Source organism: Salvelinus fontinalis, chromosome 26, assembly GCF_029448725.1.
Source record: "Salvelinus fontinalis isolate EN_2023a chromosome 26, ASM2944872v1, whole genome shotgun sequence".
NCBI lineage: Eukaryota > Metazoa > Chordata > Actinopteri > Salmoniformes > Salmonidae > Salvelinus > Salvelinus fontinalis.
In genome coordinates this window covers 45,014,408-45,030,442 of record NC_074690.1, presented here as the reverse complement: position 1 = coordinate 45,030,442, position 16,035 = coordinate 45,014,408, and the positions used below count along the sequence as shown (strand labels likewise).

Genomic DNA, 16,035 nt, shown 5'->3' with positions numbered 1-16,035 from the left:
CTCATCACCGTCTGTGATCAGGCCTACCACCTTCGCGTCATCAGTGTTGTTGCCTACACTCACCCTCACCGCCGTTCTGTCAGGAAGTCTAGGATCCAGTTCCAGAGGGAGGTGTCCAGTCCCAGGTTCCCCAGCTTGGTGGTGAGCTTGGAGGGGACTATGGTGTTGAACGCTGAGCTGTAGTCTATGAACAGCATTCTCACATAGTTATTTTCTCTCTTGTCCAGGTGGGAGAGGGCAGTGTGAAGTGCAATAGAGATTGCGTCATCTGTGGATCTGTTGGGGCCGTGTGCGAATTGGAGTGGGTCCAGGGTGTCTAGGATGATGGTGTTGATGTATGTCATGACGAGCCTTTCGAAGCACTTCATAATTACAGATCACAGATAGCCATTTAGGCAGGTTACCTTGGAGTTATTGGGAACAAGGACAATAGCGGCAGTTTGAAACATGTTGGGATTACAGATTATTAAAGGTAAGCATACCACTATTGCCCATGATTCAATTCCCTTTCTTTTTATTCTAATTTAGAGGCATTACATCAAAATCTCAGACAATTTTCTCAGATTATATAGCAATAAACCCACACGGATTTCATACTGGAGAATAAAAACAGTGTCTCAAAGGTTTATCAAGATCAATTTGTATCTATGACATCTTTACAATTAACCTGACCGTGTGATCTAATAAATCCAGTCTGTAATGTAGACATTTGGCACCAGTTTGCGATTCTTCTCACATCTCATCTCACCCACATGCACAGTTATGAACCTATGGATATGTGGTGATGTCATTTCAGGGCGTATTTATACAATATTGTTAGGGTTACTGTACCAAACAGATGTGGCACAAGCCAGATTGTTTTCTATTTGATAAACAAATAAATCAAGTGGGCTGTGGTCTTGGCATTACAAACCCTTGGCCACTGTATAGTGTGTTTACAAACTATTTGAATTGGGTAAAGCGTCTTTTGAGGGAAAGCAAAGGCTCAACAAGAAAAGCAAAGATGTTTCAATAGCTTCTTGATTATGTGTGATGTGTTTTATGACATTGGTTACATTATTTCCCTATTTCGTCAGTTTGAAGTTTAAATTATTACACGGATACTGTACAGTGTGAAGCAGGTAACTGTATTCTGTCTAGTCTGGATTATGATTCTGTTTTCTAGTGCCCCCATCTGGTTCATCGCAGGAATCGCAAGGCCCAACTGTTTGCAGGCGAATGCCATGGGGCTAGCTCGAGATTCTACAAACACAGCAAAACATTAACAAACATAGATAGCTAGCTTTGAATGAAAACTCACTTTATATACAAACGTCCGCAGAAAAGTAATTATTAAACTACAGAAGCGGGCGTATCGGCTTGCTTGCAAACACAATCACAACACACGTTCAGCTAGCTAGTTAGCCTGCTAGCAAGTTTCTCCAGCACGCCTCCCAGTTCCTGCACCACGAGCGTGAGGTAGGGTAAATTGTCGAACATTGGGGTATGTTGTGAGAGTGGGAAAACGATTCCAATATAATGTTGTCGTAATGGGTAAATGTACCATAGATGACTGCATTGTCAAGTTTGGTAGCAAAGTGTCTTCACAAATCACTGGTGTACCACGAAACAATGCTAGCTAGCTGCTCGCTAATAACGTCGTTACTGTAGTTCAAAGGCCTTGCTAGACATCAGGGTCGAGTAGCAGAGTGATCCAACTTGCTCCATGTTATGCTAGGTAGCATTTAGCACCTACATAGCTATGCTCAATGCTACATTTTTGCAAAAATCTCCAGTTAGATGGCTGGCTAGCTAACTAGCTATATATATGCTAAATTAGAACATCTAGCTAGCCACTGTACATATAAGTTAGCGAAGTTAAAAATATATATAACCATTCAATAGAATGCCATGTTTTGTGGGGTTTGTTGTTGGAAACGGGCAATGTTTTTCATTTTCTGTTAGCACTTATTCCCCTTTTGACATATTATGCTAGCTAACATGCTAGGCTAGCAGGTGCAGTGATTTCATACATTATTGTTTGTGAACTGCACAAATACCATGTAGGGAAATGTAATACACTTCTAACAAGCTAGGTTGTTATTTGATTATCTGGAATAATATTGAGAACTCAGCAATTGTTGCTGCTACAAGATAAAAAGCTTACTGCCAGCATCTTCTCCATTTTAGTTAGTGATACATATATCTAGCATATATCATAGAGCAAGCAACAGGGACATGGTTTCCAGAGCACAGCGGTTGAATTTACACATTGCCGTTGTCTCTATCTCTCAGTCAATCATGTCAGGCATCAAGAGGAAGATTGAAGACAAGGACCCAGACTATGAAGACATCTCACAGGTTCAGGAGAACAAGCGACACAAAGTAGTGGAACAAAATGGTAAGACTGGAAGTTCTACAACACATGCTATTGTACTATTAAAGCCTTCCTGTACTTGTGCACTTAGGCTGCATGGACAATTACTGGTTCACAGTATCTTTAGGATGATGCTAACATGTGACCTAGCTCACTCTGTCTGCATTTTCATACTCTTTTCAAACTTGCCAGCGAGGGAAGCTACGGTGCAGAAGATTGAGGCCATTATCAAAGACCAGTTCTCTTTGGAGATGAAGAACAAAGAACATGAGATCGAAGTGATCGGACAGGTAACTGTTAACCTCATCTACTGAATAAGTATCATGTCAGGTAACTGTTAACCTCATCTACTGAATGAGTATCATGTCACCATACATGAATCATATCAGAACCATGAGGGTACAAAACGTACAAACGAACACCTTAAATGCATGCAAAGACAAACACTCTGTTTTCATGTTTATTACCTTTAATTGTGTGTAATTACAATGTACAATATAGAGCTGGGATGATTAACCAAAAATTACTGACACCGACATCACCTTCACTTACCGAACGAAGCATTTTGCTCACGTCAGTAATTTTCGGTGATTTTGCTGTCCAACGTTTCTGTAGATTGTTCCACAACCATAATTTGGTCAATAGCCTATGCATTATGTCGATTCCTGCTATAAAATTATCTGCCTGTCCCTGTTTTGGCTGCTGTGTGAGCAAGCCACTCTCACTTCCTCTCCCCACTGTGTGCACAGAGGAGGAGGGAGAGATGCATTGGGAAAAATACATTTTTCAAGGCAACTACTGTTCTAGTTAGAGAGAGTAGAGGCACAGCTTTCTGTGAGTATATCATGTACAGTTGAAGTCAGAAGTTTACATACACCTTAGCCAAATACATTTAAACTCAGTTTTTCACAATTCTGGACATTTAATCCTAGTAAAAGTTCCATGTCTTAGGTCAGTTAGGATCACCACTTTATTTTAAGAATGTGAAATGTCAGAATAATAGTAGAGAGATTGATTTATTTCAGCTTTTATTTCTTTCATCACATTCCCACTGGGTCAGAAGTTTACATACACCCAATTAGTAATTGGTAGCATTGACTTTAAATTGTTTAACTTGGGTCAAACGTTTCGGGTAGCCTTCTACAAGCTTCCCACAATAAGTTGGGTGAATTTTGGCCCATTCCTCCTGACAGAGCTGGTGTCAGGTTTGTAGACCTCCTTGCTCGCATACACTTTTTCAGTTCTGCCCACAAATGTTCTATAGGATTGAGGTCAGGGCTTTCTGATGACCACTCCAATGCCTTGACTTTGTTGTCCTTAAGCCATTTTGGAAGTATGCTTTGCGTCACTGTCCATTTGGAAGACCCATTTGTGACCAAGCTTTAACTTCCTGACTGATGTTGCTTCAATATATCTACATAATTTTCCTACCTCACGATGCCATCTATTTTGTGAAGTGCACCAATCACTCCTGCAGCAAAGCACCCCCACAACATGATGCTGCGTGGTGGTGTTCTTCGGCTTGCAAGCGTCCCCCTTTCCAAACATAACGATGGACATTATGGCCAAACAGTTCTATTTTTGTTTCATCAGACCAGAGGACATTTCTCCAAAAAGTACGATCTTTGTCCCCATGTGCAGTTGCAAACCGTAGTCTGGCTTTTTTATGGTTGTTTTGGAGCATTGGCTTCTTCCTTGCGGAGCGGCCTTTCAGGTTATGTCGATATAGGACTCGTTTTACTGTGGATATAGATACTTTTATACCTGTTTCCTCCAGCATCTTCACAAGGTCCTTTGCTATTGTTCTGGGATTGATTTGCACTTTTCGCACCAAAGTATGTTCATCTCTAGGAGACAGAACACGTCTCCTTCCTGAGCGGAATGACAGCTGCGTGGTCCCATGGTGTTTATACTTGCGTACTATTGTTTGTACAGATGAACGTTGTACCTTCAGGCGTTTGGAAATTGCTCCCAAGGAGGAACAAGACTTGTGGAGGTCTACCATTTTTCTTCTGAGGTTTTGGCTGATTTCTTTTGCTTTTCCCATGATGTCAAGCAAAGAGGCACAGAGTTTGAAGTTAGGCCTTGAAATACATCCACAAGTACACTTCCAATTGACTCAAATGGTGTCAATTAGCCTATCAGAAGCCTCTAAAGCCATGATATAATTTTATGGAATTTTCCAAGCTGTTTAAATTACAGTCAACTTAGTGTATGTAAACTTCTGACCCACTGGAATGGTGATACAGTGAATTATAAGTGAAATAATCTGTTTGTAAACAATTGTTGGAAAAATGTCTTGTGTCATGCACAAAGTCGATGTCCTAACCGACTTTCCAAAACTATAGTTTGTTAACAAAAAATTTGTGGAGTGGTTGAAAAACTAGTTTTAATGACTCCAACCTAAGTGTATGTAAACTTCTGACTTCAACTGTATTTCTCACCTCTTAATATTGAGTTCATGGTACTAGGGTTGGGCGATGTCAACCTTTGTCCTATCGTGATTATGTACCAATAAAACATAGTGATATATAATAATAATTATAGTAATAATTATACATTGGACTTTTATAGTGCTTTTCAAGGACCCAAAGTCACTTTACAATTATACAAATGATAAAGAAAAAACTAAATCGGAGTCAAAACTAAACTTGACTAAACAATACATGAATAAAGAGAGGGGTGGACTCAAAGAAGGGAAAGAGTGTGTTGTATTAGTGTATGGGGAGGATTTGGATATGAACCCGGTATGTGGTTTGGATTGGGGTTAGGATACCATCCCGGTTTAGGGTAAGATGTAGGGTAAGGGTTTGGTTAGGGTGCTGCTCAGTATGGTGAAGAGAGGAGTGTATTTTTTGGCGGGGAGGATTAAGGATATACGGTGCATTCGGAAAGTATTCAGACCCCTTCACTTTTCCACATTTTGTTACGTTACAGCCTTATTCTAAAATGGATTAAATAAAACATTTTCCTTATCAGTCTACACACAATACCCCATAATGACAAAGAGAAAACTGTTTTAAAAAATTTTTTTTGCAAATCTATATAGCACATTTATTGAAATAGGCTACAGAAAATAGGAATGGGCAAATTACTCACAATGTCACTTGTATGCGGCCCTGCTGTGCACTGCGAGACTCAGTCAAGTTCAAATCAAATTTTCTTGGTCTACCTGTTGTTTACAAACAGTGAAATGCCTACTTTACGGGCCATTCTCAACAATGCAGAGAGAGATATAGAAAAGATTACACAATGAGTAACGATCATTTTACTATATGGACGGGGCACCAGTACCGAGTTGATGTGTAAGGCTCCAAGGTAATTGAGGTATATATGTACATATAGGTAGGGGTAAAGGCAACAGGATAGATAATAAACAGTAGCAGCAGCGTATGTGATGAGTCAAAATAGTTAGTGCACAAAGGGTCAATGCAGATAGTCCGGCTAGCTATTTGGTTAGCTATTTAGTAGTCTTATGGCTTGGGGATACAAGCTTTTCAGGGTCCCGTTGGTTCCTGACTCGGTTCATCGGTACCGCTTGCAATGCTGTAAGTTCAACATTTAGGCTAAACCATCGTCAGTCACATCACAGTGTCGTCGCCATCGACGATGGCTGTCAATCATTGTCGATAGACAGTGTTATTGTAATATTCGGCCAACCCGACATGGTACCACTTTACTACCCGAGTAGGCTATGTAGCATGGTTTTGATACGCCCGCGGAGCTGAGCAGAGCACGCCATTTGTCGGTAATAGGCCTACATCAATTAGCCTAGGCCTAGTGCTTGAACGTTTTTGTCAGACATTGCATTTATGGATAGATGAATCAATTAGCCTACATGGCTATCTAGCAACAAGATCATATTTAGAGTAATCAACCTATCTAAAGAGTTCCCACTTCCTCAGGCGGTGAATAATAGGTATAGCCTAGGCCAATATGCACAAAGATGTCGGACAACTCATCTCCGCAGAGCCAGAAATAAATGGGATCATTTTGGATCCTATTTAGACAGGTTGCACATCAAAATATCAATCATGTTTTTCCTGGATATGTTAGATGGAATAGCTTACCTTTTGAGTCATAGGCTACCATCTCAGTTGTCTTACTTGGCACTGGAAGACAATTGTCTAGACCCCTGCCGCTAATGCAAAGTAGTAACTGTCCATATAAAAAGAATAATTGTATGTTGTATTTATTGGTATCGAGCAAAATAGTTACATTTTATTGCGATATGAATTTTTGTCCGTATCTCCCAGCTCTAATACAATACTACTGTATTGTCCATACGTTACAGAGAACAATGGAAATGTGTCTTCTCCGTTCTTAACACCCTCAGACAGCACACATCACACATGTAGTTGAGACGAGCGCATGGCCAAGCTGCAGTGCAGCGCCCCTGGATGGAGAGCATGTTGTGCGGTTAAGGGCCTTGCTCAAGGGCCCAACGATAGGGGAATGTCTTGAGGATGTGAACCCAGCAGCCATCCATTTGCCAGGTCAATTCCACCCTTTTTCCAAGGCCCGGCCTGGGAATCAAACCGGCCACCTTTCGGCTAACTCCTTAGCCGCGTGGGTACTTACATGCTTAAACTGTAGGAGAAAAGTGAATTACACGTTTATGCTGCAGGAGAAAGTTTCAGTGTTGCTGTTCATTTCTCTGTTACAGCGTCTGAATGAGGCCAGGCGAATGATGGACAAGCTCAGAGCCTGTATCGTGGCCAATTACTATGCCAACGCTGGGGTGCCCAAGCTCCAAGAGGTAAGGTTGTTTTAAGTCTAATTTCTTATTTGTACCCACTTTGTATTCAACAAATATAAATTCTACAACTTCATCCCCTCTCCTTTCCTACGTTTACCAGCAGGCATCCAAGAGCGACCCGGCGGTGCTGAACCACCCGGCCATCAAGCGTTTCCTGGAGTCACCCTCCCGCTCCTCCTCCCCTCTCAACCAGGGCTCGGACGCCCACTCCCTGGGGCCCTCGGAGTCTGAGTCCCTGTCACAGCTGGGTGAGGGGCCGGATAGGGATGGGGAGGGGGCCTGGAGAGAGGACAGGGGCAGGCAGGAGCGCAGGCCGGGCCGCAACACAGGGAAGGTGAGTCTGAAGTGACTTCCACTCCCCGTCTCCTTTCCTTTATCTGTACTGATCTGAAAAACCTGGTCAGGTATAAGCAAATTGCTTTCACCCATCCTGTATTTTCAGACCTATGCAGATGAGGCAAAGGAGCTAAAGAGAGGGAGGCACTGTAGATTATTGAGACGCACCCTTGGGCAATCATACGATGACCCTCATGATTATTACTGCAGCGGTAAAAGGCTTCTGATACACCCTCTAACATCAATACTATGACTGTCTCCTTTGTTGTAGGACACGTTTGGCATCCCGTCGTCAGGTGTCCTGTCGTCAGACGGGGGGGAACAGAGGGTGACCTACCACACTACAGGAGATGAGGCTTCCAGGCTCTACATAAAGAAGACCATCGTGGTGGGAAACGTCTCCAAGTACGTGAATGACGTTATCAACGACTTTTTTTACTCAGTTGAACGAGAGCTTTTCAAGGCAGTGGTCCCATTCTTTTTTTTGACACGGTGAACTTTCTAAGTCATTTCACAATGTTTCTAGTCCTGTGTGACAGATACAGGAAGGTATGAACAACAGCAGTGTGTTGCAAGCCCTTGTTATACAGTTACAGGGTTGCAAACTCATCACTTTCAGGTAATATTTGCCGTTTGGATGTCTAAATAGGTCATCCACATGAATCGGGTAGTTCCGTAAAAAAAAGTGCTTATACCCAAGGCTGTATCGCCCATTGACCAATCGGAGAGAGACGTGAACAGATTTTCTCCCGTGTGATCACTAAATATAATGGTGTATCTTTCTGATATCCACATTCATGACTGAGCACAGAATGCATCAGAATGCATCCCTACGCGTTCTACAAATACCAGTGTAGAGCGCGATGTCAGATATTTCATATCAGAATGAGCGCTTCATCCAATATCACGTGTGATAGCTGTGAGCAGCCATCCCGCATCCCCTAACCAGCCATTAGCCTACTCAGCTGCTTCTCTCCGTCCGATCTTTCTGCGCATCTCCGTCAGTTTTTAAATGTTTTTTCGTGCAGTTTACAGATTTTTTGCGTGTGTCCCATGCAGGAAAATAGTGTCACCTTTTTGGGCCCTCGGTTGAGTTTCTCAGTAGGAAGTCAGCACACCTTGTTTTTGTTCCCTCCCATCACAGTGAGCAGTTGGGTAACTGGGTGCCTGTCATGCAAGCCCAGTCTTGATACAGGACTCTTGATCAATGACATGTTTTCTCCCTGGATCACACGTTTAGGGGTTACAGGGAGACACTCTACTAGAAGACAACAAGTAGGATATGACAATGTCATAATGGTGTCATGAAACAGTAATTATTAATTATGTCCCTTGACTTAACAAAGTAGCTAGACTCCCTATCTGTAAAAGCTTCATCATGTACTAGCACCTTACTTTACTCTATGAAATGTATTTCAAATGTTAGCTATATACACTACTGTTTAAAAGTTTGGGGTCACTTAGAAATATCCTTGTTTTTGAAAGAAAAGCACATTTATTGTCAATTAAACTAACATCAAATTGATCAGAAATACAGTGTAGACATTGTTAATGTTGTAAATGACTATTGTAGCTGGAAACGGCAGATTTTTTAAATGGAATATCTACATAGGCGTACAGAGGCCCATTATCAGCAGCCATCACTCCTGTTTTCCAATTGCACTAGCTAATCCAAGTTTATCATTTTTAAAAGGCTAATTAGAAAATCCTTTTGCAATTATGTTAGAACAGCTGAAAACTGTTGTTCTGATTTAAAGAAGCAATACAACTGGCCTTCTTTAGACTAGTTGAGTTTCTGGAGCATCAGCATTTGTGGGTTCGAGTACAGGCTCAAAATGGCCAGAAACAAAGACCTTTCTTCTGAAACTCGTCAGTCTATTCTTGTTCTGAGAAATGAAGGCTATTCCATGCGAGAAACAGACGCCTCACAAGTCTTCAACTGGCAGCTTCATTAAATAGTACCCGCAAAACACCAGTCTCAACTCTCCATTAAGATGGGCAAAAGAACACAGACACTGGACAGAGGAACTCTCATCTTAATCTTTTCTTTTTATTGGCCAGTCTGAGAAGGCCAGTTTTATTGCTTCTTTAATCCGAACAACAGTTTTCAGCTGTGCTAACATAATTGCAAAAGGGTTTTCTAATGATCAATTAACCTTTTAAAATTATAAACTTGCATTAGCTAACACAACGTGTCATTGGAACACAGGAGTGATGGTTGTTGATTTTTCACCTTGTCGGCTCGGGTAATCGAACCATTGACTTTCGGTTACTGGCCCAACGCTCTAACCGCGAGGCTACATGCCGCCCAGGGAGTAGAGAGAACTCCGTCTGAGCTCCAGCTTCTTTCTATCTCCTCCTTTCCCCCTGCGAGGCAGCTCCCTCCCTCTTTCTTTCTCACTCTCTCCTCCCCTCCATCTGTCAATCCGAGGTAAACAAACAGAACCGAGGCACTAGTGCACAGTGACCGACAGCTCTGCTAGACAGCCCTTCCTGCATACCTGTCTCTCGCTGTTTCTTTCCCTCTTTGTGTTTTCTCATTGTTTTTTATTCTCTACTTTTCTCTCTTTCTCTCGCTCTTTCTCCCCGTCCCCCAGCTTATCTTTCCTTCTTCTTCCCCTTCTCCCTACCTTCCTTGCTTTCTCTCGATACCTTTGGTGGTCCTAGAGTATGTGGCTCAGTTGGTAAGAGTGTGGCACTAGTAATGCCAGGGTCCTGGGGCCACATATTCCTACCTAGAAACGGCTGCTAAATGGCTGAAATATATGATCTCCCTCCTGTCTCCCAGGTATATCCCTCCTGATAAGCGGGAGGAGAATGACCAGTCGACCCATAAGTGGATGGTGTACGTCAGAGGCTCCAGAAGAGAGCCCAGCATCGATCACTTTGTCAAGAAAGTCTGGTTCTTCCTGCACCCCAGCTACAAGCCCAATGACCTGGTGGAAGTCAGGTATGTTTTTGTGTGTGCGCACGTGTCTGTACTTTGGAGGTAGTGCTCGTCTTGTTATTGAAGAGATCACTGGGGTGTTGTTTTTAAATGCAGGCCTCAGGCAACAGCAGACAGATTGAGAGTCTCTGTGCAACATGTTTTGATCTGAGGGGTGGGGGAAACAAAAAGATGGGGCAGCAGTGGCATGTGGGTCTGTGTACCCACATCCATACCCACATATGCAGTCAGAGCCGGCCCCAAAGCAAAAACATTTTGGGGGCCCCCCTCCACATTGCAGGCAAAATATTTTCGCCTCCCCCCTTGTCAGCGGAGTGAGTTTATTTCCTGCAATTATGCACATTTTGCCATGAGGTGTAGAGAATATTTAGCAGTTTTAAAGCAAATTTGCTGCAATTCTACACCTTTTTCCATGGTGCGGAGAGAAGAATTATTAATTTTATAACCCATTTCCTGCAATTCTACACATGTTGCCCTAATATATGCCATGTTAATATGATATCTAAATGAGAGTGACTAACAAAATGTGCCCTGCATTCCCGGTTGGTAATTTGACCATGATTACTAGTTTAGATAGCTGGCTAGACTAATTTAGCAATCTAAAGAAAGGTTAGCTGACATGGGCTAATTGAGTGACTGTCAGTAACTGCTGATGCACAGCCAAATTTCAAAATTACACCTTGTGCATTCTAATATTATAACTTTCAACAGTAAGTTGAGACCCCGAATTAGTTCCTTTTTATTAATTATTAATTCGGGGAGCCATTTGCCCAACCCTGAGCTACGATGTAGTTTTGCCCGTATTTACACCTTTTTCATTTAATTTTATAGGTCAACAAAAGTTTTCTGAACAACTTCAGTTTGGCTAGACAACGATGTAGGCATAGCTAGTGCAGATGTAGGCCTATCTACTGTTAGACCAGGGTTTTTTCTGTATTAAAAAGGGGATAAGGTGGTGGGCTTGGCAGGGGTCGTGGTCAGCGAGGCTGAATTTTAGAGAACATTTTCTCAAATTTCTCCATGGAGCTGTGAGAAATCTTTGCAGTTTAAAGCAGATTTCTCGCAATTCTACCTATTTTGACATGCAGGTGAGAGAAAACGTTGCGGTTTTAATGGACGTTTCATGCAGTTCTACATATTCTGCCATGGAGCTGAGAGAACATGCTGTTTTAAAGCTAATTTTCGCCAGTTCTATGCATTTTGCTATGGATAATCCTGTGTTCTTTTGTTCAAACATAATAACAAAATATAGTGCTTTCGGTAAGTGTTCTGACTCCTTGACTTTTTCCACATTTTGTAACCTTACAGCCTTATTTTAAAATTGATTACATTTTTATTTTTATTTTTTGCTTTTACATAAGTAGAAAAGTATTAAGTATTTTTTGCTTTCAGACCCTTTACTCAGTACTTTGTTGAAGCACCTTTGGCAGCGATTACAGCCTTGAGTCTTCTTGGGTATGACACTACAAGCTTGGCACACCTCTATTTGGGGAGTTTCTCCCATTCTTCTCTGCAGATCCTCTAAAGCTCTGTCAGGTTGGATGGGAGTGTTGCTGCACAGCTATTTTCAGGTCTCTCCAGAGATGTTCGATTGGGTTCAAGTCTGGGCTCTGGCTGGGCCACTCAAGGACATTCAGAGACTTGTCCCGAAGCCACTCCTGCGTCATTTTGGCTGTGTGCTTAGGGTTGTTGTCCTGTTTGATGGTGAACCTTTGCCCCAGTTTGAGGTCCTGAGTGCTCTGTAGCAGGTTTTCATCATGGATCACTCTGTACTTTGCTCATTTCATCTATCCCTCGATCCTGACTAGTTTTCCAGTCCCTGCCGCTGAAAAACTTCCCCACAGCATGATGCTGCCTCCACCATGCTTCACCGTAGGGATGGTGCCAGGTTTCCTCCAGACTTGACGCTTGGCCTGATTGGTGGAGTGCTGCAGAGATGGTTGTCTTTCTGGAAGGTTCTCCATTCTCCACAGAGGATCTCTGGAGCTTTGTCAGAGTCACCTCCCTGACCAAGACTCTTCTCCCCCGACTGCTCAGTTTGGCCGTGCGGCCAGCTCGAGGAAGAGTCTTGGTGGTTCCAAACTTCTTCCATTTAAGAATGAATGAGGCCACTGTGTTCTTGGGGACCTCGACACAATCCTGTCTTGGATGCTCTACGGACAATTCTTTTCACCTCATGGCTTGGTTTTTGCTCTGACTTGCACGTTCAACTGTTGGACCTTATATAGACAGGTGTGTGCCCCTTTCCAAATCATGTCCAATCAATTGATTTTACCACAGGTGGACTCCAATCAAGTTGTGCAAACATCTCAAGGATGATCAATGGAAACAGGATGCACCTGAGCTCAATTTCGAGTCTCATAGCAAAGGGTCTGAATACTTACATAAATAAGGTATTTCCGTTATTATTTTTATACATTTGCAAAAAATTATATAAACCTGTTTTTTTGGGGGTATTGTGTGTAGATTGATGAGATGTATTTTTATTTAATCCATTTTAGAATAAGGCTGTAGCTTAGCAAAATGTTGAAAAAGTCAAGAGGTCTGAATACTTTCCGAATGCCCTGTATATACTTCTATATTCAGTGTTTTTGATATTTTCAATTCTCCCTCACTGTCTAGCTTTTATTTTGGTGATTTTTATTTCTCAAAGATTCCATAAAATAAATATATAGGTCCATTGTCTTTTCTACATACTTTATCTTGTTTTAGATGTATAAGTTGACACTGGAAGGGTTTTTCCATCCCATTTTTTGGGGTTATTTATTATTATTATTTTACAGTTTGGACTCAGGCAACCTGGAAAAAATGGCTATGGTGGTACGCCCAAGGATTTCAGTTGCAGAAAAATCTGTTTGACTGGTTGAGTAGTAAACATTAGAGGTATTCATGAGTCCACCAAAACCCGAAAAACCAACACCCGACCCGGGACCCAAAATTCTAACTTTTCACTCCGGTCTGGTTAGTTTGTCATCGGATCTCAGGTTTATGTAACTACAGCTGAGAGACCCGAATGGAGCCAACCACGGCTCTGCAGCCAAACTCAACTTACGGTCCGGGTCCGGACCCAGAGAAGGGTCAATCCGGACATTTTATTATATAAAAGTCATTTTTAGACCGCTTTTTTTTTTTTATCAATCGGGCACAGCGGCCTCTTTACCTCATTAACCTCTCTTTCTCTGTCTCTCTTGAAGCAACTGCCACCTGTACTAGTGCCCTGTCACCTGTACTAGTGCCCCTATGCAAATACAAGAGGCCGCGTCTTACCCAATCGCATTAATCCAAATATCCTCAGCGGAACCTTGGTACAAGCAGGCAGAAAGAAACAGAAAGATTTGACTGCAGTTCAACTGTAAATATCACAGATAGAAGGAGCTTAGTTACCAGTAACTTTGTTAATATGGCTTGTTACATTTTTTTACAAGTTTATTATGAAAACCGTATATTCAAAGGCGAGTGGACAAAACAGTATTTATTCATTCTCCCCGCAACTAGCACAAAACCATTGTGCCTGATATGCAGTGAGTCCGTAGCTCTCGTGAAAAGTGCCATTATGACACCAGGCATAGTAAATTCGGTCAGACGTATCCCCTGAACACGGAGGTGAGAACAAACTAGATAAACCAACTCAAATTCCAATATGAGAGGTCCACCAAAGTCCTTGTGAATTCCATGACAGCCCAACAGTGTGCAATGGAATGTTCAGTGAGGATAGCTTGGGTTTTGGGAAAACACCAAAAAACCTTTTCAGATGCTGAGATGGTAATATAATGCATGTGTGAAGTTGCTGAGACCTTGCTCGAAGGTAAACAAAAAGCTCAGGGAAAAGATCAAACAGATCCCCACTGTCAGATTCCACAGCAATGGAGGAGAACTGAAATATTAGCTGAAGATTTAACTTGATGAGGCTATTCAGAATGCACCATGCATTTCATTAGCTCTGCATGAAACAACAGATAACATTGATAATGCCCAGCTTCTGGTGGGAATTCTGTGAGGAGCTGTTGGACTTAACAAATCTAGAAGCACACACACAGGGAGAAGATATCCATGAGGCCATCAAAGGGATGCTGACCAAAAGGGGGATAGATCTGAAGTCTGTGGTCTCCGAGGTCAATGCCAGTTTCAATTACTTACTTCTGCACAACAATGTCAGATGGCTCAGCAAAGGCAGGGTTTTGGAACGCCTTTGTGCCATTCAGGTGGAAATCAAAGCTTTCTTATCAGAGCAAAAGATTGACAAAGGCGTTCCAAAACTCAGTTTCTGAGTTTTTGGAAGATAAGAAGAATTTTTGACAGACATTACACCACACCTTAATCAACTGAATGTTAAGCTGCAGGGACGAGACAACACCGTGTGTGATATGATAACAGCTGTCCGGGCTTTCCAGAGGAAATTTGAGCCTTTTTAAGGGAGAACTTGTCCACTTCCCCAATCTTTTGGTGCAAACGCTGGGAGACAAAGATGTTCCCAAACATGTTGATTTCATCCAGAATCTGATGGATAACTTCAAGGCTCGCTTTGATGACTTCATTGTTGGAAGAGAACTGCTGCTGCTCACCCAGATGCCCTTCTTGGTCACCAATGTGACAAAGTTGTCAGAAGAAGCAAAACCGGTCTTTCTGAGGGGTAGATGTCGCGTCACTGCAAATGGAGTTGATTGAGCTGCAAGAAAACGTGTCTTTGAAGGAGCAGGCTGGTGGTTGTGACCCTGTTACTTTCTGGGGAACGATGATGCCTGCAGCTGATGTCCCTGTTCTCAAGAAACTGGCACTATACATCCTGACCATGTTTGGCACCACATACAACTGTGAATTAACTTTATTAAAAACAAATATCGCACCGGGTTCACCAATGAACAGCTGCACCATTTGTGCCAAGATTCAAAGCATTGGCAGGAGACCGAAAGTGTAATTTCTCTCATTAATGCAGGGCAAGGCCCAGAGTGACTTTTACATGAATATTGCATGGCCCACAGTGACTTTCTGTGCATTCAGATATTTTTGTTGTTGTTAAACTCTCCTTTGTTCTCCAGAAAATATGTGACCGACTGGCTCAAATTGGTCTTATGTAGCAAAATTTGAAAGTGTTTTTTTACATTGGACAAAAGTAGAGACTCAGAGCTACAAAATGGTTTATCATACACTGCAGTTGAGGAACAATGGGAAAGTAATTTTGCTTTGGAAGTTGGTCAACTTGTAAACTCACTTTTGTGAAAAGGGCCTTTGAATGTTTTGGTACTACTATTTGAGAGCCCTTCTTTGTCTACACCCATTCAACATCGTTCACACCCTCTTAAGCTTTAGCCCCACCCATCTCTTTAAAGGTTGATCCGAATGTACTAACAGCAGTCAAGCACCCAAGCTAACTTACTAGCTACTTCCAGACATCTAAGTGAGAGCAGACAGCTGAACACTGAACATTACTCGCCCTAGCAGAGGTGGTTATGCCGTTATGTCATCCCATGCGTTGGTGACTGCAACTGTGCTGTCAGATTGTCCGTCATAAATTCAGAGCGTTTCGCGTTCAGAGCGCACACCGGATGCTCTGGCCGATGTGTAGGGTTGATCCGAATGTTCTGACCTCACAACGGCAGTCAAGCACCCGAGCTAACTGGTTAACATTGGCTAGCTACT

The 16,035-nt window shown here is 42.3% G+C and overlaps 1 protein-coding gene across 4 annotated transcripts in view; it reads left to right on the top strand.

Moving 5' to 3' along the window:
• The first annotated feature begins 1,175 nt into the window (after positions 1–1,175).
• The window catches only part of LOC129824433 (YEATS domain-containing protein 2-like), a 75,829-nt gene continuing 60,969 nt past the window's right edge, over positions 1,176–16,035 (top strand). For 3 of the 4 annotated variants that reach the window (XM_055884084.1, XM_055884082.1, XM_055884085.1), the window contains exons 1-7: positions 1,176–1,458; positions 2,275–2,380; positions 2,549–2,646; positions 7,023–7,115; positions 7,216–7,449; positions 7,723–7,856; positions 10,240–10,401. In XM_055884084.1, the coding sequence (XP_055740059.1) occupies positions 2,281–2,380; positions 2,549–2,646; positions 7,023–7,115; positions 7,216–7,449; positions 7,723–7,856; positions 10,240–10,401 (821 nt within the window). In that variant the 5' untranslated portion in view covers positions 1,176–1,458; positions 2,275–2,280. Of the gene's footprint in view, positions 1,484–2,274; positions 2,381–2,548; positions 2,647–7,022; positions 7,116–7,215; positions 7,450–7,722; positions 7,857–10,239; positions 10,402–16,035 lie in introns of all 4 variants that reach the window. The other variant, XM_055884083.1, reaches the window with a different exon arrangement.